Below are 25,699 nucleotides of genomic sequence, written 5' to 3'. Positions count from 1 at the left end.
TAGACCTTGCTGGTTTTGCGACATGAAACCGGAAGGTCAAGAACACCTGATTCTACATTGCCCAGCAATTTGTAGAAGCTCAAGGCTTTTGCACCCATCTACGTGGACTGGGCTCACATCGCTTCCACCGCGCCCAGCAAGCTCCAAGAATTTTTCATAGTGACTTTTGTGAAATTTTTTGATATAGATGAGGGCACAATAGACCTTAGTTCACAGCGGAAAGTCCTAATTATTTTCTATCTATACCCACAATTTCAAATCTCCTATAAATCTGAAACCAAAAAAAACGAAATGTCTAGAATAATGTCGAAATTTCTGAAACTAGAGAAAAGTTGAAAAACAAAACGCTTTCCCTCCTTGCGACTGCTTGAAACTAACAATGTTAGTTTTCGAATGAGGAGTGGAAGGAAACTGAATATGTAAAGCAATACGGGATTTCATCGAGCACTAGTGCTCTTTTTTACGGAGCACCACTTTACCAGAGATAAAGAGATGTTTAACTCCTCTCTCACTGGAAGTGAGAGAACAATTGCTAAACGTCAAAACCACCTAAACTTTCCAGTTGATCGAGTTCAGGAGGTTTTGACGTTTAGCAATTGGAAACGAGCGATGGCCAGATTGAAATCTTACCAAAAAAATATGTAAACGGAGGGATTTGTTGCATCGTTCAAGACCACTTATAAAAAATGTAAAACAATGAAAATTAAATAAATTTGTGAAATTTAAAGGTATTTGATGAAACGTTTTGTAATTTGAAGCATCATAGTTTTATTTTCAATGGAAAATGATTAAAAACATTTAATGATTGAGAGCTAACAATCTTAAATCCTATTATTGGGTATTGAAAGGACAAAAGTCAGTTGTTATAATATTCTTTAAAAAGATGTAAATTGTAACCACTATTTAGTAATTTTTATTCGTAATAAATGTTGGGTAATTGTAATTTTGTTCAATCTGGCCATAATGGAAAATGTTATAAAAAACGCTGATTTTGAGGCGCTCTCACACTGGAATAAGTTTAACATCCCTTTATTCCTGACTTTACTCTTGTTAGCAGAGATACTTTATATTTATTTTTCATACACCAAAACACCACAGAAACGTGAGTACGCATTTGTCAACAAAAGTGAATGATAAAATGCGTGAACGTAAAGCAATGGCATACGAACACGTACATACATATGTATGTATGTATATTCTTTTTCGTTCTCTAATATATGCACACAGCATGCAATGAAATGTCAAGTACTCAGTACCACGAGATTCTGTAAAAGCGATGCTGGAAGTGGAAGAGTTGAGGACTAAAGTGAAAAGCGATTTACAAGAGCGTAAAGATGTGCGATAAGATTAAGTTCAGTCATTTATACGCGATTAACTGTTGCAGACACATACACACGTATGCCTACGTGATCGTAGTGTGTATAACGCACAATGCATTATGCATGAACATCTTATATTTAGTTACAAACATATATGTATATAAATTATCAGCGCTATCTATTATTATTTGAAGCCGCTATGATTCAATAATAATTTTTTCTATTTTTACGCCCATAAATATTAGTAACGTAATATTAAATCGATAAGTTCTGATATCTGAAACATTTCTTTGTGGTAATATACTTGTATGCTATGCATATTTGTTTACTCACTTGTTGCTACATTAAGCTTGAGTTCAATTTGGCAATGTCATATTATATCGCATCGTCTTTGATGATACCACAACTTTTTCAAGCGATAGAACTGTGTCTCATGAGATTTTGCAAAGTTTAATAGGGGTTGTTGTTGTCGTCGTTAACGAGAAAGTTATTTATAATATCAAAATGATCTAGTCTAGTAACCCATGTCAAATGTATATGCTATAGCGGACTATGTTATTGACTTGACGTCAGGTTAATAACTGCTTATACTACGTGCAGAGTCAGTTGTATTATCCGAAGCTTATTTGTGAGTGTATCAAGTCGTAGAAGTATTTATTTATCACATGTGTATCAAAATGTGCATATTTCAAGTTATTAGCCTTAATCTTATATACAAATGATTTATTTCACTTATTATTTATGTAGTTCTGTGGATATTTGATGCACGCATGTTTGTATGTTTGTGAGTTTGTGTATTTTTTTTTTTCTACCAGGCCTCTTTTCAAACGGCACGTAAATGTTAATAAACACTGAGTTATCTTTTTTCTTTGAAAATTTGTGTTTTTGTTGTTCTCTCTCCATTTTCGGTATATCTAATTAGGCATTGCGATAGAGTTTCAATAAACTTTGCTATGAAAATGCTGATAACTACATACTAGGGCGGGTCGATTTAAAAATCGCCCATTGCTCTATGAAAATCGTATTCTAGGGATCAAAGTAAGATACTTTGCCGAAAGAACCATACCTCTAAAACGAATTTTGATGTCCCCCAATTTGGGTCGAACCTTTGGGTAGGGGCAAATTTTGAAAAATCCCACGTTGATCCATTTAGAGTGCTCCAATCGAGTCCAAATGTATGACCGACCCCCACTAACTTAGGACGGCCGATCCACCCATGCCAGTGGCATACACCCTGGAACTCCCCTGGGGGTTCCCCATACAATCATTTCAAAAAATCACCATTTTTGGTGATTTACATGAAAAAATCAGCTAAATTGCTATGTTTTTTCTTTATTTTTATTTATTTATTTATAATAATATCTATTTTTTCTGTTAAGAAATTTATTTAGTCAGAACATACTATGTAAATGAAGAAAATTAATTTAAGTGAGTTATAGAAAAGAAATTAAAAAAAATATTGTTTGAAGTCTTTTTTACTTTGTAGTCTGGGCAATTTCGCACGGCTCTCTGATGTCATCGCCATAACAGCCTCTACATTTTCCGGTATAACCCTTTTGGAAACGGTAGCTAGCAATTGAACATGTCATTCCGTTCCTTGTATGAGTGACGGAATTTTTGGATCATTAAACGGTGGATCATCTTGATTTAAATATTCTTTCAATGTATCGTACGGAATGCTTCGCGTGAATGGTGGTTCAAATACGATATTTATATCATTCAAATTGATCATTTCCGTATAACTTGTGCAATTAAAGTTTATATCTGGTTTTTTATAACTCTAAGTTCCATTGGCTCGTCAACATCAGTTCGATAGCGTAGAATTTTCTTGATGACACAGTCGCGCTTTTCTTTCCTATCATCAAACAACATTGATAACAAGATATTTTCCGAATGCGCATAATATGAATTATCATTAATTACTTGATTGACAATTTTGCGTAAGCGAGGTTCTAGAAATCGTGACCAACCAATGAACTTAAAAAATAATGCACTGCCGTACACGACAGAGCTGTAATACTTGATATTGTAGTACATTGGCACATAACATTTAATTATAAATTCAACCAGAATTCTTAAATTTGCATCTGGATTTTCCGTTGTCACATACAATCGCAATAATCTAGCGGCCTTGATGAGCCACCGAGAATGTACAATTTTCCCTGGTTTGATGTTAGCCAGATCCCCCGGAACCACGCCGCTGGAAATTGCATGGGCCATGTCGTATAAGTACTCCGAATCGGTGGAAAATTCTTTTTTTTTCTGGAGCAGGGGGCATATTTTGCAACTCAATTTTCTGGAAGCCGTCCACCACCTAAAAATATATAATAATAAAATAATTAAAAATGGTTGACAATTATAATAAATGAGTGATAGCAATAACTTACCAGTTCAGTTTTCCGGTTGCCGATCTTGGTCCAGTGCTGGTTGATTTATCCAAAGCTTCAAGCAAATGCCGAAACGGAAGTTCGTTGAAGTGTAACCAATCAATTCAGAATTGATCTTCGGGGCAAACATAATTGTTTCTTGTCTATTGTTAGTTTAGGATCATTTGCGATCTCAGGGGCAAACACAACTGTCTATTGTTAGTTTAAGATCATCACTTAAATTAATTTTTTTCATTTACATATGTTCTGACTAAATAAATTTCTTAAGAGAAAAAATAGATATTATTATACATAAATAAATAAATAAAAATAAAGAAAAAACATAGCAATTTAGCTGATTTTTTCATGTAAATCACCAAAAATGGTGATTTTTTGAAATTATTGTATGGGGAACCCCCAGGGGAGTTCCAGGGGGTGTCCCACTGGTATGGGTGGATCGGCCGCCCAAAGTTAGTGGGGGTGGCTTATACATTTGGACTCCATTGGAGCACTCTAAATGGGTCAAAGTGGGATTTTTCAAAATTTGCCCCTACCCAAAAGTTCGACCCAAATTGGGGGACATCGAAATTCATTTCAGAGGTATGGTTCCTTCGGCAAAGTATCTTATTTTGATCCCTAGAATATGATTTTCATAGAGCAATGGGCGATTTTTTTGCCTCCCCACAAGTCGACCCGGCCTACTATGTACATATACTCAGTGACAGCCGTTTTGTCGTTCATAGGAAAGGAATAACCGCGAAGCCAAAGTAATGCTCTGTGTGTTGTGGTATCAGATGGGTATGCTGTGTTATCAATTTTTCAGGTTTATTTAACTGAAAAGTTCGATTTACATTGAAAATTGTGACAAATATCGATTCAACGCTACAAACAATTTTTTTTTTTCATCTGATTGTAAGTGATGATGAAAAATGTAACCATTACGACAGCAGTGAACAAAGCCAAATGTCCAGGACGCCAAGGGAATGCATTTGATTGTATCAGAAGAGAGTGTTGTATTATGTGTTTATAAAATTGATGAAATCATTAATGAATCGCTAAATTTAAGCATGAGCCAGTAATTCTCCATAATGACAGCATTCAGCCTCATGCTGCTACACCGATTAAAAACTAGTTAAAAATCAACGGTTAGGAAGTTTTGCTTAACCCGCCTTATAACCCATAGCTCTCATCGGCTTAATTCACAATTGGACGGAAATGGGAGAATTTACCTGTAGACAGTGTCGGTAACGATTTTATATTTATAATCAGGATTTAGTTGGGAAAAATTGTATCGAATCCTGTCAGTCTTGATACAGAATGAGGTTAGTTTCCAAAAGGGTCCACCAAAGAGTTATCAGTTTTAAAATATTATATTAAATATTATTATTATTTATATTCTTATATATTATATATGTATATTCTAACAAATTTACTTAAATTTGTTAGCCATGTATTATTATGTTTTTGTTATTTATTAACGACATCTCTTTTGTCATAGAGTTCTCAAAAATCTTATTATATCCCGATGACGTAAAACCTTTTAAATCATAAAATTATTTTGATGAAAGGTGTCTGTTTCAAATACACTTAAACGATTTGGTTGCTTGGTGCGATAGAAATTATTTGCATTGAATCTCAAAAAATTAAAGACAATGAGCTTTTTTCGTTGAACTTGGTTCTAGAGCAAGTTTTTAACCTTTTTAATTTGGGAGTTATTAAACTATGGACCATAAGCTTAATTTTGGCTTCATATTGATACCATAGTCTTAAACACAAAAAAAAATTCTCATCGTTGGGCTAAAGTATTTATAGATCCGTATGTTACTCAAACACTTTTGACAACCTGGGTTAGAACTATAGTGGAACATGGCTCTGTTTTATGGAAGCTTAGTTACCAAATCCATTCTGACAATGGTGACATTCTGACACGGTTAGCAATTATTTTCTAGTGTCTGAAGTTAAATTTAAAATCCCGGTTCGCTTCTCGAAGCAGTTTTGACCCTTACTACTAAATTCCGTCGTATATGTCATGATTTTAGTTTTCATTCCTGCACATTTGATTTATCTGATTCACTTTTCAAAATTAAAAGCACTATTTTCCTCTCTCTCAGTAAATAAAATCGTAACAATTGTTTATAACGTATTTTAAATATTAGCTGTTGGAATTTTTTTTTCTGTAGCTGAACAGGCTTAGATCTCGACGCTTAAAAACTCTCTTACCTTTGATGACTCGGCTGACGCCCCTCGCGTCGATTGAGCCGGAGAAGGTTAATCGTTGGATTATAAAATTAAAATTATTTTAAAATGCTAACTTTTATCAGCAAAATAACCAGTTAGAGCCAAAAAATATGAGCCAACAATATGAACTAGGCTATCTTTGGTTACTGCTCCGAAGTTATACGCATTTACACAAAATCTTCTTTTTAGCACATACATATACTGTTTAGCACTAACATACAACTGTATAACAACAAACTTTTATTGCCTAAATTTAATCACATATTATGTTTCATATTCACCTTTGGCAGGCAATAAATTCGTAGATGCATCATCTCTAATATCCTCCAGCAACTCTTCGTGATGTTTCATCTCTACAATTGATAAGGTAAGCAAGTAGCGATAAATTGAGTTCAGTGAAATCATGGCAATATCATGTCGACGACGATGTCACCCAAAACGCATCAGTGAAAAACCAGCACACGTATTACGAGATGAGAGCAGTTGAGATGCCATAGTTTTGTCGAGCAAGCACACCAGTTTCAAGTGGATGGTGGATCAATTAATGAAAATAGAGCAAATGTAAGAAAAAAAACAAATATGTTAACTTAGTACACGCTTTTTCAATATAAGTATGTATATAAAAGAATTTTTGGTTCAAGTTAATTAGATACGATCTGTTTCTCACTTTAGAAATATGTCTCAACAGGACAGGACAACACGTAGTGGACACACCTATTAATACGTACGCATACTCACCTCACTTACAAAGAGCAACCCTGACCTATGACAATAGGCAGCACTGATAGGGCACAACCAACTTAACAAACAGGACAAGAGCACAGTCGTTAAACAGTCATCACACATATAGGACGGTCAAACGGACGGACTTCACATATTCTTTTGTACATGAATATTTAACATTTATGTATGTATTTTAAATAAAAGTGTATGCCAATTATAAAGTTGAACCAAGTGCGTTTATTTGGAAGGGCTATCCTACATACATGCCGTGAGTAAATGGGTTAAAGCTTGCTATAATCAGGATTTCTTGCTCTTAATGGTATTAATTTTTATAATTAAGAACTTATTACATTTTATTTGAACTTTCAACTCTCTCTTTCAACTCTTCTGCACTTATATATAAGTTCGTGGTAAATTATTTATCACTTCTTGCTCATAATCTCTAGCAAAATAAAAATATTATATAATGTGAGATACATACTACTAAAAGCATCTATTTAAAAAATATTGTATTTCATTTACTGGAAGTAATGTCTAAGCCGAACAGCCATATTTTATCCCATTGAAATTATTATTGTATATTTTTATTTATAATGCCATAACAAGTACTAAAATATATAAAGTAAAATAAACTTAAGCCTATGCAGTTTTATTTCACAGATTCTCATAGTTATTATAAATGTGCCCTAAACTGCATTCAAACCAGTAAATGCTTTTCATTTAATGTGAAATACCATTGATACAATTAAGTTCTGAGTACATCACTCAAATGCCCTAAACAACTTTTTTTGCAGGAAACAATTCGATGAACCCAATTCTTGAATACTTTTTCCACCAAATAAAGACATATGTCATGAATAGCACGTTCCATACTGACTCCTAAGGAGAGTCTGCTTTATTGCTTCAGACCAATGACTTAAAATAACCCCAAAAGAAGTAGACTAATGATGTTAAATCACGACTTCTTCGATGCCATTCAATGTCACAACAATGCAATGTTGCACGTGATATGTGTCACGAAGCCGCGTCTTTTTAGAACCAGATGTTGTCAGCATCAACTTCTTCCGATTACGGCCATAAAAAGTTGGCTATAACCGATCTATATGGCAGTCCATTGACAATAACGGTGTAACCAACTGAATGTAGATATTATTTATGAAAAAATATTTGGATTTTCGTCGCACCAGAATCGACAGATGATTTTCTTAAAACAATTGTTTTCAAGCTGTTTCTAGGTAAAAACAGCAAATTTACGACATTTGCGATGATCCAAGAGCTTCAGTTCTTAAGTGAAAACAATTTTATAAAGATTCAGTTCCAAGGCCCTTCTCAAAAGCCACCAGGTTGTGGTGTGAGAGAGTCACAATTCTTGTGAACGTATTAGAATCCACAAATTATTGTCTTCAGGAAAACATGTCTGAACGGCAGCAATAGTGTCATTATTTCTAGCGGTTCTTTGTCTTATTGGCATTTGAACACAATATAAAGAAAATGTACGCTCGAAATTTTCAAAATGTCGACGAATAGGCAGCACAGGTGGACGATTATTACGACCATAAAATGGCAAAATTCAAGAAAAGTAGCAAATGGTGAACGATCATTTTGATAATAAAATTTCATAATTTGTAAACCTTAGTCTTGTGTATATCTTGATGTGAACACTACTAAATACAATGAAAGGAAAACGACACTTAGAAATCATATCATCCCTATTATAAAAGCCGGTATATACAGAATTTGGTGGCTACAAGTCCAAACTAAACAAAAACTTAAATACCGGTAATAGTGAAGATAGAAGTAATTGCAGCCTTCTATGCAAGATAAACTCGTGGCTACTTATACATGTGGGCGTATGTATGTATGTTTTTTGTGCTTTAAAGGACATTTGTGCCAAGTTATAACATTGCATATACGGACAATGCAGCAGAATGCAACAAAAATTATTTGTAAAATGCCAGACAAGTAAGCAAAAGACTGGTCACATTTAAACAGTATATGTACATATATGTACATATGTATGAGGAGAAGACAAGTAATGCAAGCAATTCTGTTAACAAATAATGTACATACTCATATATTTTTGTGAAGTGTTTTGTTTTATATTCTACTTATAGCAGACACTTATAGTTGTGAGTTTTTCTACACATAGTACGTTGTATCTTACTGAGACTAGGATTCCCCACGAAATATCAACGCGCAACAAGTGGTTACGTAAACACTGAGTTTAATTGACCTTGACATTATATGAGCAACAATTTACAGCATAGTTGCTTGTTGATTTCCTTTCAGGAAAGAGAGTATCTACATATATAATTTCTATATATAAATTAATATGATTGAGAACCAAATAGAGACATAGATGAATTCCTTGTTGTTATTTAGAATATATTGTTCGGAATATTTAAGAGATAATTGCTAATTATGATGAACTGTGGTATGAATGTCTCTATTAGCTAGTATTTTAGTTCCTTTTAGAGTTGCAATCGTTTATTTGGACCCTATTTAATTAACCGATACATTTGATAGAGTCAAGGCAGTTACCAGTTCTCGTTCCCGCGACAGTTTCTGCTAAGTACCCGGAACAGACGCGGAAAATTATCCGGTTAAGGACTGTCTACTCTATACCATGCCTCGAAATTATGTTTTTCCGCTACAACAGTAACAGAGTCACGGCTTGAGTAAGGAGCTTAAGACTTATTTACAATTACGTGTCTGTTCTGTTAGTTTTACGTCACCCCAATCATATTTATCAAGCTAATTATTGCGATAAATGACATAACCTGGATTTGGTTAAAATTTTACAAGTTTGAAACGAAAACTTGGTTTGTTTACAAAGCAAAAATACAGGGTATATGCATATGTATGTATATACATCAACACTGCCCGTAAATATTTTTCATTGCACCATTCGAATGCTACCAGCGGAAAGGAGACAGAAAATGTAGCTCAGTTGTTGTAGAACAAGGAAAACAAATTTATCAAGAACAACCAAATGGAGCTTATGTCCAAAACCAACCTTCCGTTTGTCGAAAGTCTGATGCTTTCAGTATCCTCGTTGCTCTATTTGCATTCATTCTTGTTGTTGTTTTAGAGGTTGAAGCAGGAAATAAACGGTTTTAACGCAATATTGTCCACATATGCTCCTAGCTTCAGTTACATTCAAGTAAACAAATCCATCACCCCAAGGCGTTAAAATACACACTTAGTATTAGCATAAAAGGAACAACAGCTTCTGCAGTCGAAATTGTGCAACATCAAGTGTTGCCAACAATTGAGGAGCGATGTAAATATGTGTGTTGAGAGTGAATTTACAATATTTATATACATATATTATTAAATTGTATGAAAATCGGGGAAAACATTAACTTAAACTGTTACGGGATTATATCAGAGAAAATTGTTGCATATAAAAAAATTAAAAATGAAGAATGACTTCAGCCAATGATATCAATGGTCTACCATGATATTGTCGCCGTAGATGTAATAACTATTTTGGTTATATTTAGCCTCATAAATCATGAAACTATCAATGATTTTTTAAGATCTGTTCCCTTTTATTTTGTATATTTATGTCCCTTCTAAGAGCATTACAAAAATTAGAAATCATGAAACATAATAATATGTTTATTTAAAATGACACTTTTTTTTTTAATTTCTTTGATTAATAGAGAGAAAATTATGTCAAATTTCAATAGAACTCCTTTAGAAAAATGTATCTTATAACTTTTCAGTTACCATAACAATGTCTTTTTAAGGACCAGTCGTAAATTGACAGCATATAATGATTCCATCATCCTTGTTATGTTACTTTAGAATACGGGCCGTCTCAAATCGCCACCTGACGGATTTTGAGAAAAGATTTTAGCTTGCTTCCGTACAAAATTGTTCTCACTCAAGAGCTTAAGCCAGTGAACCACCGTAAATGTTGAGCATTTGTTGATTTTGCCTTGGAACAACTTGAAAATAGGAACGATTTTTTTAAGAAAATCATTTTTTTCGATGAGGCGCACTTCCCTCTGAGTGATGCGGTAAATAGAGAAAACTGTCGATTCTGGTGCAAGATAATTCACAAATTATTCATGAGTATTTTTAGTCTGGTGGACGGACGTCAATGGAGAGCGACATAGGTCGATGATAATCCACTTTTTTTGGCCGCAATTGGAAGTGCTTGACCTCAACAACATTTGGTTCCAACAAGTCAGGGCTACGCGCCATACATCATGTGCAATAACCGAGTTATTCCGAGTAAAGTTTGGGGGTTCGATTATATCTTGAAATTGTGACAATAAGTGGCCTCCAAGAAGTTGTTATTTAACACCATTAGACTACTTTTGTTGGAGTTATTTTAAATCACTGGTTTTAGCAATAAACCAGACTCTTTTCAAGCTTTAGAAATCAGTATTGAGAGTCCTATTCAAGGCATACACTTTAATTTATGGAAAATGTACTCAAGAAGTGGAGCCAATTTGAATGATGTTATATTTTTAATTTAACTACGTTGATTGCACCTGAACGCAATTGAATTTCCTTAACTACCAGTAGTTTGTTTTCAAAGAAATCATATACCTCTTATTGGAAAACCTTGTTAATACTTAAGTCCGTCCATATGATGGTAGATATATTAATTGTAGAAATATATTTTGAGTTTTCTTTGTATTACCCCCACAAATGTAATTCGTCTTTGTCACTTTTAATAGAATTTTGCTACTAGTTGAAATATCTGCAACTCCTCTCGACATAGGCGATGTGAAATATCCAATGCCCTAAACACAAACACGAATTTTATTTAAGAAAAACATACATTTATTACACTGCATGGTCCATGAGGTCGTACATAAATCAAATGTAAAGGACCACCATCATAGTACGAAAAGCAAACCCATTCCATAGTGTTCAGACCATTGTGATTAACAGTTTTCGTAGTGTACTTGGAATGTTATTCTTTTGCGAAACTTGTTGCAGCCACTTGTTTCTTCCTCAATAGAGGGACTTTCCGGGGACTACTTATCTTTAAATATTCAAATAGTCTTATACGATTTGTTAGGGTTGTAATAGACCAGTCTAAATTATCTTAAAGATCTACGCAAATTTTTTTTTATTACCCTGAATATCTTACTAAATTTCAAGCTTCCAAATTACGAATTTATTCTTTATTTTGATATTTGCGTTTCTTTTATTTTTGACCAAGCTTATTAGTTAAAAAATTAAGTTTTCCAATCAGTTCCAGAATTCCGCGCTCCTTTTTCACGTACAAAAACTTTACGTTTTCCCCACTCCCAGACTCTTTACCGAAAATATAAGAAAAAGTATGCGAAAAGTTTGAAATTATAATAAAAATCAAACTTGAAAATATCTACAGTCTACGTAATGACCAATTACAATCTCCCTTTGTATTCCAAAAATAATTCGTCTGAAAACTTAAGTAATGATGTCGCCAAATTCCCGGAAATCTCAACAATTTATAAGGGGAAGTGAAAGTCAAGATTATTTTGTCAAATTGAAATAAGGAGTTCTATACTTTATCCATTTCCGAATAATATATAAATTTGGCAAAGCCTTGATTGTAGATGGATATTATTTCAGTTACATTTGTATAAAATTTCCGAATTTTTGTATAGAAGAATTTAAAGGTGATCCATTTGTTGGTCCATAAATGTGGCAATTCATCACAAATGCTGATTTTACTGTTAATATAGCTTTTATTTAAAGTTATGACTATTTCCAAATGTGTAATTTGAACAGTTTTTTGTTGATAGTCCAAATTTGAGTTTTGAAAATTAAGGTATAAAGTTAGACGAGTACATTTTTGGATAATTTAGATAATTATGGTAAGAGAAACAGTTCCGTTATAATCTAAAAGTGTGGGGAGAAAGGTATCAAGGTAGATGGAATAAAAATAAGATTGCGATTGGAAAATTATGAAAGGGAAATTTACAAGATGTTTTTTTTTTTACTTCAATGCATCCGTGTTTTCCAAACCAAAATTGATATTACATATATCTACTATGTTCTTTCGTGTTTTCTGATTTTTCTAACGTAAAATGAAAATCATTTTTTTTTTACTTATTTTCACTACCAAGATTCTTGACAGACCAATGTCTTCTTTTACCCACTAAAAAGAAAAGAACACTGAGATTTTAAAAAATATTCATCCGGAAATATTAAATTCCTTAAATAGTACACTTACTTATCGCAACTATTTGGAATTTTTTTTCGATTTATCGACCTCTAAAAAAGTAAAAAAATGCGTCATGAAAGAATACGTATTAGCAAAAGTAACCGGGTTAGTACATATTTGAAGTGTCTATTCTAGCAAAATAATCAAGCTTGTTGGCTTGGAAAGCCAGTATATTTTGAAACTAATGTGTGTATATATTTAAATGCACATATGCAGACCACTGTGTCATCTTGACAGCAGAATTTTTTTTGTCATCATTTCATTGTCACACTTTTTGCTTCTGGTCAACTAACTATATGCCTGTGCGGTCAAGTGGATTAATTGTAATTAGGTTACAGTGGCGTTGGGAGATAGCAAAAATTGGAACAAAATAATTCAAATTTGGAAGGAGTTACGTGAAAGAGTATTTATTTAGTGAATAGGAAATGCGGCCACCCCTCAAGGTGATGTTCCTTCTCCTTTCGTATGGAGTGTCAATGCTCAATAAACTTGACGGTCGCCACTGCCGTTCTGCTTTGTAAAGGATGTTACACTTAAGGTCAGGGGAATGTTCCTGAATAGATAGGAAGCATCCGTCTGCAGTCTCCAAATTTTCATTTCCAATATCGAGGGCAAAGCTAGGAATCCATTGATAACTTAGCGTTGTACTACTGCAGAAGATCTTTGGTAAAAAGTGGGGTCTACCAAAAGTAGTTCTTTTCCACAATGACCACATTTTTTTGGTGGATTGAGACCTTAAAAAAGAGCACACTTGAAAACGTGAGAGTAGTTACCGTCCATAGATATATCCGAAAAGTGTTTGAACATGAAAGTTGCTATCAGATTCCTAGCATACTTTGATTTCCTATTGGATCTCATTATGAAGTCACCAAACCAAGCGCTGCTGGCATTTTATTTGCGCGTTTACATGCAAGAAAGATGTAGCATATCTACTGGAGGCGGGATCTTGCGCAGCGTTGTGCTTTGAATCCAGTTGTTATAATCGGTTCCTGCTTTGTCGCAATTTCAGTGAGCTTTTCTCTCTCCCTAGCATTGGGCGTCATAATATGTCATTTCCCCGTATGCGACCATTTTGTAAGGTTGAGAATTTTGGTATCTCAATTGTAAAAACCATTTGGATGAAGACGAGGTAGAAGCATCTCAACACTTACTTCTTCATTGCCTAGCCTTTGCGAGATTAAGTCTTAAACTCTTGTGAGGTCACACAGGAAACGCAACGAGCTGGTGGTAATAGAAATTAAATGTCTAAGTAGATTTGTATTGGTCTCAAGACCGACTTAAATAACTACATACATATAGTAGAACCTAACCTATGTATGCTAATATGAATATCAAATTAAGGAAAACTTTATGAATAGAGATTGTGAAAAATTTCTAATTTTAGTTGTGGAGAAACTAACTTACCAAAATGGTGCGCGATATGATCGCGCTCCTCTGACTCTTCTGGTACACCACTCATACCAGCATCATGATCAAAGGCATACATATCCATATTCTTCAAATCCATATTCTTCAAATCCATATTCTCCAAATCCATACTTTCCAAACTGCCACTACTGTCTCCTCCGCCTGCTCCACCTCCATCATGATAGTGATTTTGGCCACGCATTTCGATGGTGAAAGTGTGTGCGATGGCATCACCAGCTGTGACGGTCATATGCGTACCATAGACAAGCGGCAGTAAACTACCACCAGCATCTCCGCCATCGCCAAGCCTTGGCCATAAGCTGTTAATACAAATTGCAGTAATAAACAATAAAAATTTTGGTATTTTACTTTTCCGTTTCATTTTCATTATATACGTTGGCTGCGGTAATATATTTGTTGTATTTGTCATTGTTGTTATTCTTGCTTTCACTATTGTTCTCGTCACTTTAGTAAACACGGGTTCGCATTCTACGCTGCGCAAAGGCAATCATGTTTGTCTCGCAGGCAGTTTTTCTATTTTCACGATATTTGGCGCGTTAATTTTATTATTGCCACAATCGTTACAATGGATGTTTTTATTTACATTTCGAATCTTTAGAATTTAATAGACGAATAGATTATAAAAATTAGTAGTGAATTCTGTCGTGAGTAGTTTTGTTATTATATTATTATATTATATTAGTTTTATAATTTTATTGCATTTTGTTATTATAACACACTCTTGCAGAGAAATAAGAAATTTATTTCCATCTCAGATTTTGCAAAAGTTTTACGAAATGGTAAAAATTTAATATCTAAATAGATTGCGGTTTTTATTTGTTTTTATGCTTCATTGTCTTGTTGCCTTTTGTTCAAAAGATTACATATCTGCTATAGACATTTTCTTTCGTTTTCACATTCAAAGAAATTTTATTCCACTTTTTGATGATATCTCTTGAAATCTGAAAGCGGATAGAGAAAAATATGATGAAAATTTATACATCGAACTTTATTTAATAACTGCTTGTTAAATATATTTATGCTACATATATAAGCTTTATACGACAGTAAAATCATTATATAATTAATTATATAATAATTGCGCTTACTAAGAAATGATTTGAAATCGTTTGAACTTTTAGAGAATTTTTAAGGTTCAATTCTTCGGTGTGAGCGCCATTGGAAAGTCTTTCACTACGGTCACAATTAGGAGCCAATCAATCCTTCCTTCAGCCACTGCCGACCAATTGGGATAAAATTGACGAAGTTAGGAGTATTTCTATACTTGTTTTGTGTACGTTTTAGATCAATTTTCAAAACTTAACTTAAGTTATCCCCCTTATATCGTTTCGTAATTTTGAATACTATTTCTACACATTATTTACGAGCTGATTCTCATTTTTAATTTTTTTCAGTTTTCAGTAACAAATTAACCGATTTCATTTTTTCAAAGTGTTTCCAAAAAGTGAAAAAATTACGTTTCCGAAAACCCCTAGGGTTACCTATACAAAGCGATTAGCTAACCCTATAAATTTAGTTTTTTGTTGTCATAAGGTCCAATATCGAGTTATAGTGGGCTTCGAAGCTATTTTTTTTCCGGTACATTCCAGAAAATCGCTGTCCTTGACGCATTTTTCCATGAAAATTGAACAGAATATTCTTGAAAAATCATTTTCTGTTGTACCATTGGTTTCAAAAATAAATTTTAACTGTTGCAAAACGAACAAATCTTATAAAATGTACCTTGTTTTACACGAAGTTAACCTATTCCGCCGTAAGTTATCAGATTTATCATATATTATAATAGCTGTTTTATTATTCTATCAGTACTTATTTTCTGCACATATAGCCTAAGATACATAATACAGCATAAGCATATGTTTTTTGTCGTCCTGAATAACTAATCAAATTTTAATGTTTTCACGTGTCCACATTACGACGTTATTCCAGAAAAAATTGAATGTGTTCTTATTTATAAGATAACTGCATACCTAATATTTGAATAAATTTGTTAGTAATAAAAACTTAGTTTTCCGGTCATAATTAAGGTCTCAGTGTGACCTTACGAAAAATCACTGATTTTCGCGTTTTTTTTTTAATGTTTAAATTAAGTAGTCGGTTCGCGTTTTATACTCTTGCAACCAGTTGCTACAGAGCATTAGGACTAATCGAGATATATATAGGGTTATATATATATAAAGGATCAGGATGACGAGAAAAGTTAAAATCCGGTTGACTGTCAGTCTAATCGTCCATCCGTTCTTCCGCGTAAGCTGTAACTTGAGTAAAAAATGAGATATCTCTATGAAACTTGGTATGCGGGTTCCTTTGTAATCGGACCACTGCCACGCACAGCACTAAATTTAGATATAAAACTGTAACTTACTCAGGGGAACTCAGTAGCAAGGGACAAGGCCCCGCCCTCTAATGTATGTTTAATGTACATATATCCTAAGCCACTTAAGCTACAACAACCAAATTTGCTGAATTCAAATGCTACCAACAGTGTAAAAATGGCTGAAATCAGAGGATGACCGCACTCACTCTCCATTTAGCGGTACTGTTCATAACTACTAAAGGCGCAATTGATCAATAACTAAATACGCCAGAGACAGCTTTATGGGAGCCGGTATGAAAATGGAATGATGACCGCCCACTTTTGGGTGAAATCTCATATCTCGAGATCCGACCTATCGATTTCGACAAAATTTAGTACGTGGGATTTTTTTTTTCACATTGTAAAAAGGGCGAAATTGGACAACAACCACACCTACTTGTCATACAGCACAATAGCCTATAGTTTACTTTTGATTGAAAATGTCGGTCAATGAGTGATATATATAACTGAAATTAAGTGATAATCCCTCTTTTATAGTGTTATGTCTGTATGTCAAAAATGGGTTGAATACGATGATACTTAATATAAAGATTTTCGAACTTCGGAAGGACTTTGTACCGCATATATCGGCCATTATGTGGGTTATTACAATCAAAATAAGAGATCGTATTTTACTCATAGCAGTGTATCTTTGTGCCTAAAGTAGATAAATTTGAGCGAAAACTTGGCCTAGTCCCTATACAACTAATATCAGGATTTTCGAACATCCGGCTGAGCTTACTCTATATTATTGGTTTTACACCTTATACTTCCTTGACTTTGATTCGTGAAAGCTGAAGGAATATAAAATGTTAGGCTGCACCCGAACTTAGCCCTTCCTTACTTGTTTTAACTCCATCTATATGTTTGTGTGTATGTAACTTTTTCCAAAGGCACTGCAATGCTAGTAGATATGTTTGAGTGGCATTATGATAAGCCTAACAATATGAGAGGCACTGCAAAAAACAATAAACAAGAAATATCAAACATCGATGCTAAAAGATTAAGTTAAGGGACTGATCTTAGCGGAGATCACGCTTGGATAGCTTAAAATGCTGGTGCGCTGGGGTATCTAAAAGTCCAATGTTATTGATCATAAGACCCTCACAATTCGATAAAGCCGTTTGACGCTAAAGTCAGTTTCACCGAGGTTAAGTCCGCCGAGAGTTTCAATCAAAGACTGTATTGTGATGAGAAAAACGTGAGCTGCTTTTTGCCAGTTGTTTTGCATATTGAGTACACTATATTATACTATTGTATTGTGTTATATAGGTAGTTTTCGTTCATAATATTATATGCTGTATTATTTTTATTAATTACTTTTTTGTTTGCTTCAAGGATATCATTTTATATTTTTTGGTTTTAACTATTTATTAGTATTTTGTATTAATTATTTGATGGTACTAGGACAGCACATGCATTGTGCGCTTATTACTTATATATCCGATGTTTCAGAAATCAAACACCCAATAAATAAAAACGTGTGTTGTTTTTTTATTACTGAAGAGCCTTTCTGAAGGTAGGTAGTTCCAAGGAATACAAACTTTGCTTGACTTTTTTCCACATTGTTGTAAATAAAGCGATTGTTATTCTTATCAACTGTAAATTGGATCATTCTATGTACTATAGCCCAGCGTTTAATCGGTCACGAATTTCTTTGTTTCTATAAAATGGTTTATTTTGTTGTATTCAACCTGATTTCTTCTGTTTCACTTTCTGGCCACTTAGTAAGGTAAAAATGAATAATTATTTCTATATTATTAGTCATGACAGTTAGCAAAGTCGAATTTGTGTGACCAAAATGAACAGCGATATCGGTAGTTGTCATCACTTTTTTGCTGTGTCAGAGTGTGCAAGTTTGGGCAGTCAAGATAATATAATCACATCAAAAAAAGGAACAAAGGACACCACAATTGAATGAACACGAAATGAACATTTTAGCATAGAATATAACTGTGGAACAGTTAACAATGAATGCAACTCCAAACTAAAAGCGACAAAAGCCAAACAGACAAAAAAGAACAAATAAATAAAAATCATAGCGATATGGAATGGACAACGCCAAAAGTTACAATGGTTAAATGAAAAGTAGACAAAAGAAAATGTATTAAATTTGGAAAGAGTTGCACCATGATGACAGAATCGGGACAAACATATTTAAAAAATATTTATGTATATATATACCTCATAAACAAAATTAGCGTATAATAAAATAAAAAGTGAAAGCAAAATATTCCTGACAAACATAAATGGTGGAATGGAATGACATTGTGTTGGCGCTTACGGTTTTACCGTCATTTCACAGGTGCTAACGAGAAAGTAAAATACAATAGAGAAAAAATAGGAGCAAGCGAGACGAACACTGAGCGATAGTGAACCAATAAAAATGGTAATTGATGCATCTGTATGAACGAGAGAAAGTGAGAATGTCAGATAAATTCACCCACGGAAGAGTAAGGAAGAGGTTGCGAATATCTAGAGCAATTATAAGTATCTAAATTAAAGAGAAGGTTAATAGGGAAAATTAGCAGGCTAATTGAAAAATCGTCATACATGGTACCACTATAATCAAATTCATTTGATTTTTAGTTAACCCTTAGCTTAAAAAGGCGCGTGTATAAATTTAACAGCTGCTGTATCATTAGTTTGTGAATGAAACAATTTTGTGTGGGGCAACTTTTGTTGTTGTAGAAAAAATTGATAAAAAGGAATTTCACATGTTGATAAAATACTGATTTTTGAAGGTAATAAATACGGTTGAAGGCTTCATGACGAGTTGCAGGACACTGCCACAGGAAAACTGACCATCAGTGATTGGTAGGATAAGTTTAGACGGGGTAAAATGAGCACCGAAAACAATGAACACAGTGGACGCCCAAAACAGGTTGTGACCGACGAAAACATCAAAAAAATCATCTATATAATTTTGGATGACCCTAAAGTGAACTTGTTCGAGATAGCAGGCAATCTAAGTATGTCAAATGAGCGTGTCATCATATCAATCACGAATATTTGATTATAAGATAGTTCTATGCAAAGTGGGTGCCTCCCTTTTGACAAAAAAAAATTACGAGTTGATGGTTCGGAGCAATTCTTGGCGATGTTCAAGCGTAACAAACCCGACTTTTTGCGTCGGTATGTGACAATAGCTGAAATATCGCTCTATAAATTCACTCTAATGTGCAATCGACAGTCATTCGAGTAGAATGCACACGATGAAACCGGTCCAAAGCGTAGCAAAACGCAACAGTCGGCTGGCAAAATTATGACGTCTGTATTTTAAAATGGGCATGAAATATTTATTTTTCACCATTATGACATAGCGTTATTGGACCGTTTGAAAGACGAATTGGGCAAATTTGAATAAATATAAAGTGCTGTTTCACCAAGACAAATCACAGCGTCAGAAGTAATTGAAAACGATGACAAAAATACTTGAATTGCGCTCTTAATTGCTTCCGTGTCCACCGTGTTCTCTATATGTGGTACCCATCAATTATTTCCTAATCTCTGAAACAGAGGCCAATTTTGAAGAAGGTAACAACTACCTGCCCAAGAATATGTATTCTCGCTTGTGTATTGATATTTTTCTGCTATTTAGCGATTGAGTTCAATGCAATATTAGAGTGAGAGATAACAGCGAAAAGTTTATTTAACTAGAAAAAACATTGCAAGAAGTTAAGTAACTTCCAAGAAGAGAAGAAGAAGAAGAGGGAAAGCATACAAACTCATTTTACAAACTTATATATTTGTTAATACACGTTTAACTCACTAAAAGGCAGAATTTAAGTAGAGAAAGCTGCTTAGCGACTAACTTTGCGGCTACTTATATTCTCACCACTTTTCCCGCTGTTTCTCAGAACAGCTTTGTTGGTTTGCTCAAAGAGTTAATTTTAAAGCGACATGCGCTTCTAACTACGCTTCGAACTATTGTAAGAGTTAAAAAGTACCGTTAAGTACATTCGCCGACCCGTTGATGTTGTAATATGTTAATGAATGCACAGAATGCGAAGAATGCACTGGAAGACTGGAAGTAAAAACAATCTTGTTTTTAAAATGATGCGTCCTTCAATGCTACACTACTGGTGCGACATAGTCGATTTGAGGGCGATGAATTACACCTTCAGAATCGTGAAATCACAAAAGATTTTTATTATTTAATATCTTTAAACTCAGTTGTGGCTAAACATATTTTTTTTCTTGAATGTTAGACAAAGTGGTACTACATCTTTATACCTTTCACAGGGACAGGACAGAATATATTAGGTTTGATACGATGCTTGCAACACCCAAATCGGAAACCCTATATACATAATATAAGCATATATAAATGCTCAGCTTAACGACCTAAGTCTAAGTGTATGTCCGTCCGTCTGTCTGAATGTACGAGAAAGAGTCTCCCATTTTAAGTTATTCATCTGAAATTTTGCATTTGTCCTCATTTCTTGGAACGACCGATATCGGACCACTATAGCATATAGCTGCCATAGAGCGATCAAACTCAAATCCTTGTAAGCAAAACTTGTTTATTTGGCGAGGTGTATTCATGAAATTTGGCTTGCATTTTTGTTAAAAGCCATGCCTAAAACCTGGAATCGAAACACAATAACAAATAACTGCCAATCAAACTGATCGATAAAAGTCAAGATAAAGATTTGGTTTATATTCTTTTCAATTCAACTGTGAAGTGTATAATTGCTTTGATGCCACTTAACACTTTTTCGTTTTCCTCCCCTTATTCCGATATTTGTTTTTTTTGTTTTAATTACCTTTTATTTATTGAATCTGCTTTTTGTTTTAGAAGCCTAACAATAAGTTATAAAATCTTAAATCTATTTAAAAATTAGACACGCTCATGCAAGTGATTGAGCTGTTTTGGTGATACATTGCTCCTTAGTACGCGGGCATTACTTTTCTTTTAAGCGTGTTTGATCGCAGGAGTGTACCAAAGCATTAGTCAAAGGGTTTGGGTGATCTCGGAGTTTAGATATATATTTAAGTCCAAGGTCTTTATGGATATTTTCATTATGCATGTACCATGATGAACACGTGATTTATCTAAGCATTTTTGATTAGAACCTTTGTATTATATCAATATTAGTTGCACAGGTCGTACCACACAGTTGAATGCCATACATCCAAATCGGCTTTATGACCGCATTATATAAACGCACTTTGTTGTCTAGGCCATGTTTGGAGTTTTTTAGCCAATTTAAATTTGCGGCTCTTATCTTTATGCAAATAATTTTACTAGATAAATGTTTTCTCCACATAAGTCCTCTATCTAGGTGAATACCAAGATAAGTTACTTCATTCGCTTGGGGTACTAAAATATTATTCATTTTTACTGCCGGACACATTTTTGGTCTTAAGGAAAACTTAACATGCCTACACCTTTGTTCATTCACATTTATACGCCAGTTGGCCAGCCATTCTCGACCACCCTTAAGTGCTCGGCTAATATTCTTGATACTATTATGTGGCATTTGTTACGGCTCACTATAGCTGTGTCGTTCGCAAAAGTTGATGTTAATACATTGTTAGCTGTTGGAAGATCTGCTGTACAAACATATGATGTATAGTGTTGGGTCTAAAACACTGCCCTTATCTGTCGTTCATTAGATATGAAATTCCCCACTTTTACCATAAATTTTCTTTGTCTTGAATAAGACTCGGCTAGAAATATAGCTGAACAGTACTCTCTGTGCTCAAATGCTTTTCTTATTTCTATTTACTTGCTCTATCACTCTATATTTTTCATGAAATCCGATTTGATGCATTGGTATTTTCCTATTTTCGTGGAGGAAACGAGACATCCTTGATAGTAACACTTTTTCAAATATTTTATAAAGACGGGGTAGAAGACTGATTGGTCTGTATGAAGATGGCTGTGTTAAGTCCTTCCCAGGTTTATCTATCACGATAATCTGCGACTTTTTCCTTGAATTAGGATAGTCTCCGAAGAGAGCACTTTTACGCCAATATTTGGTAACTCAATTAGCATTTTTGGGGTATTATTATCATGTCCTGTTGACTATTTTAGGTTAAGTTCTTTAATTATTCTAGTAACTTCAGAAGTGGAAGTCCTAATAGACACAAGCGACTCGTTTGCGGTATTGAGTTAGGTTGGCAACTTAAAATTGTTCTTTGGGAAATTGGGTTGAAATACCTTTTCTAGGTGATTTGCAAAGCAATTTGCCTTATTCTCATCACTACGTGCCCAAATTACCATTCATCTGTCTTAGAGGCATGTTGGAATCTACTGGTGGCTTGAAAGACTTTTGGGCTTTCCAAAGGGAATTTTGCTTGCTAGAATTTGGACACAGTTTCTTTATATAGTTTTGAGTGTTGCGTTCTTCCTCACGTTTTAGCGTTTTTTTTTACTTTCGTACAGCAGATTTCAGTTGAAGCAGAGTTGAAGAGGAGCGATTCAATTCCATTCACGCCTAGTTCGTTTTTTCTCATTTATAAGTTTCTCTATTTCATTATTGGTGATCTTTCTAAATCTAACTGTTCGTATCTAGCTGTTCGTATAACTTTATTAGTACAGGAGAATGATCAGATTATAGGCCTGTACATGTATCGACTGTCATAAGCGATCGCTCTATATTTTTGACTACAGCAAAATCTAATAAGTCTTGTATTTTTTTTCTATCACTAGAGGGAGATATTATATCCAGCTTATTATGCTTATTCATAATAGTGTAGTACAGCTGTCGTCCTTTCGGATTAATAAGACGTGAGCTCCAGTACGTGTGTTTTGCGTTGTAATCTCCACCTGCAAGAAATCCTTGACCTAGTGTTCCAAAAAAGTCTTTAAATTCGATTTCTGTAATTTTGAAACGAGGCTGACAGTATATAGCCGTAAGGTTTAAGTCACAATCCCGATTTTTTAGTGATATTGTTGTAGCTTGTTGTAACTCAATTTCTTTCACGCTTGCGTTGGAATGGACAAGTTAAGAATTACGCTAACCCTTAGAGACCGTTGACAGTATAGTTGAAATACTATGTAATTAACAAAGTAACCATGAAAAATCATGATGTTATTATTACATATCCCAATTGAGATAAATGGCTAAAATCTTAGAAATTTCGTAACACTACGATTCCAGACTCAATTGAGTCAAAACGGTGTCCTCTGAGTGGTCATGTGAATTTGCTGAATAGCCAGAAGTTACCCGAAGGTAAATCAGGCGAATGCGGTGGTTGCGCCAAAATATTAGTTGAAAATGTGCGGAATGATCACGAATAACCAACGCAATACGAGATGGTGCATTATCGCACTTCTTGTTCAATAAATTCAGACACAGTAAAAATCGAATAAATTACTTTTACAGCCTCACAAAACGACGCGTATCTCAAATACTAATGAATATTTTGACGATAAATTAGCATAGATATCACTAACAGTACTACAAACTTGCAAATGAAAAAAAATTTACCGATTCAAAAAACACGGGAAGTATAAATTAAAAATTCATCTTTTAATTTGATCACAGTAGTATATGTATGTATATAAAAGCTTTTTTATATGTTAGTTCCCATGATATCATACGTTATTTTTGCAGCTTCTGCACCCTCGGTCTTACAGCAATTTCGTCTTCTCGTACCCTTTGCATAATATACGCTATTATTGCACATACAATATCCCATGCTAAATGGGAAGTGATCGTTTCCCTAATTTTTGGAAGATATTTTCTTTTCGTTTTGAGTGCAGACTTTCCACCATTACGTGATCTGCCGTTTCGATACAATTTTCGCAGTGCAATTTATACAGAAAGCTATTGAAGTAGCCGTGGTCAGATAAAAACTCTCTTACGACTACTCATTAATACCGCTTACGTTTTGTGAACAGTTAGCTGCAGCAGTCTCGGGTCATTTTTTAACATTGCTGGTGCTTTCACTCCTGTTCCTCGTCTCGTAAAGGGTTTTCGCTACAACTACGACCCTAATGTCGTCCGAATATTATATCATATTTCCTTCTTCCTGCATCGCGTTTCTCAGAATACGTTCCATAGTACAAGGCCGTGAATTGACCCTTGTGGAACACCGCCTGTAACTGTGTAATTTCAGGTCCAAATTCTCTGTCACATACTAGAACTCTGTTTTCGAAATAGTTTGCAACAATTCGAATAAGATTGTCAGGAACCTTTAACTCTGTTAGAGCTCTAATAATTAGAGTCCAGTTCGCTGAGTTAGAGGCGTTTTTAATGTCTAGGGTAATGGCTACACAGTATTGTTTGTTACCCCAACGCCAATGCTTTTTCAGATAGCTTTTGAATATATTTGTATCGAAGCTTTTTCAGTAATTTTGGTAAGAGTTCTTATAGTGTACACTCTGCTTCATCTTTTCCGAAAACCAATTCGACTTTATATGTGCATTTGTATATAAAATATTCAACATTAAAACAAAGTTTATATATCTTTTAAATTTTCCTTTAATGCCTTTGTTTCCATTGCGACCTAACTGTCCTATTCCGAACATCATTAAATTTTCATGGCCGGTCATTTAGTTAACAAATCTATGTTATGCAATCTGATGCAGAAATCAGAAAAATATATAGCAACCAAAATGAATAAAATGTGTTAACAAAACAATACGTAAGCATACAAATTTCTGGGCGTAGCTTGGTAAGACGATTGACTGATTCAAACAAAACAGTGGGTGGGTGTGACAGCGTGTTGGCATTTCACACCTTCACTTTTTGACTTAAACGGTGTTTAAGACCTACACAGTAATCGGAAAAAGTTAGTGTTGAAGCTAGATGGTAGTTTATATAAATAATGGGGAAAACTGGAAACGCGTATAAAAGCATATCGGCTAGGCAGCTTGTTGCCTGACGAAACATCATTAGCGCTGAGAAGTTATTGGCGTGACATTTTTGTTGCTAAGTGATGGTTGTAATAGTGGGCGCTTTAAGGAACGTATAAGAGCTTTTGTAGTAGTTTGCGTGACGTTTATTATAATTATGAATTTCGCTTGGTATTTTTTTCATATTGTTAAAAGAATGCGTATGAAGTTATATGAAATAATCAGATGATTGACAATATATTTGTATCAAAGCTTGGTCTTGCTTTTTTAAGGTCATAA

General features: G+C 34.2%; 1 protein-coding gene across 1 annotated transcript in view; it reads right to left on the bottom strand.

Annotated features, from left to right (window-relative positions):
• The window catches only part of LOC120781489 (hemicentin-1-like), a 54,278-nt gene extending 39,327 nt beyond the window's left edge, over positions 1-14,951 (bottom strand). Inside the window, exons 1-2 of the mRNA XM_040113713.1 lie at positions 14,229-14,951; positions 6,205-6,276 (exon numbers count right to left, since the gene is read on the bottom strand). Coding sequence (XP_039969647.1) covers positions 6,205-6,276; positions 14,229-14,661 — 505 coding nt within the window. The 5' untranslated portion in view covers positions 14,662-14,951. The remainder of the gene's footprint in view (positions 1-6,204; positions 6,277-14,228) is intronic.
• Positions 14,952-25,699: the final 10,748 nt, after the last annotated feature.

Source organism: Bactrocera tryoni, unplaced genomic scaffold, assembly GCF_016617805.1.
Source record: "Bactrocera tryoni isolate S06 unplaced genomic scaffold, CSIRO_BtryS06_freeze2 scaffold_7, whole genome shotgun sequence".
Lineage (NCBI taxonomy): Eukaryota > Metazoa > Arthropoda > Insecta > Diptera > Tephritidae > Bactrocera > Bactrocera tryoni.
The sequence above is the reverse complement of the archived record's forward strand: the minus strand, read 5'-3'. Positions and strand labels throughout refer to the sequence as shown.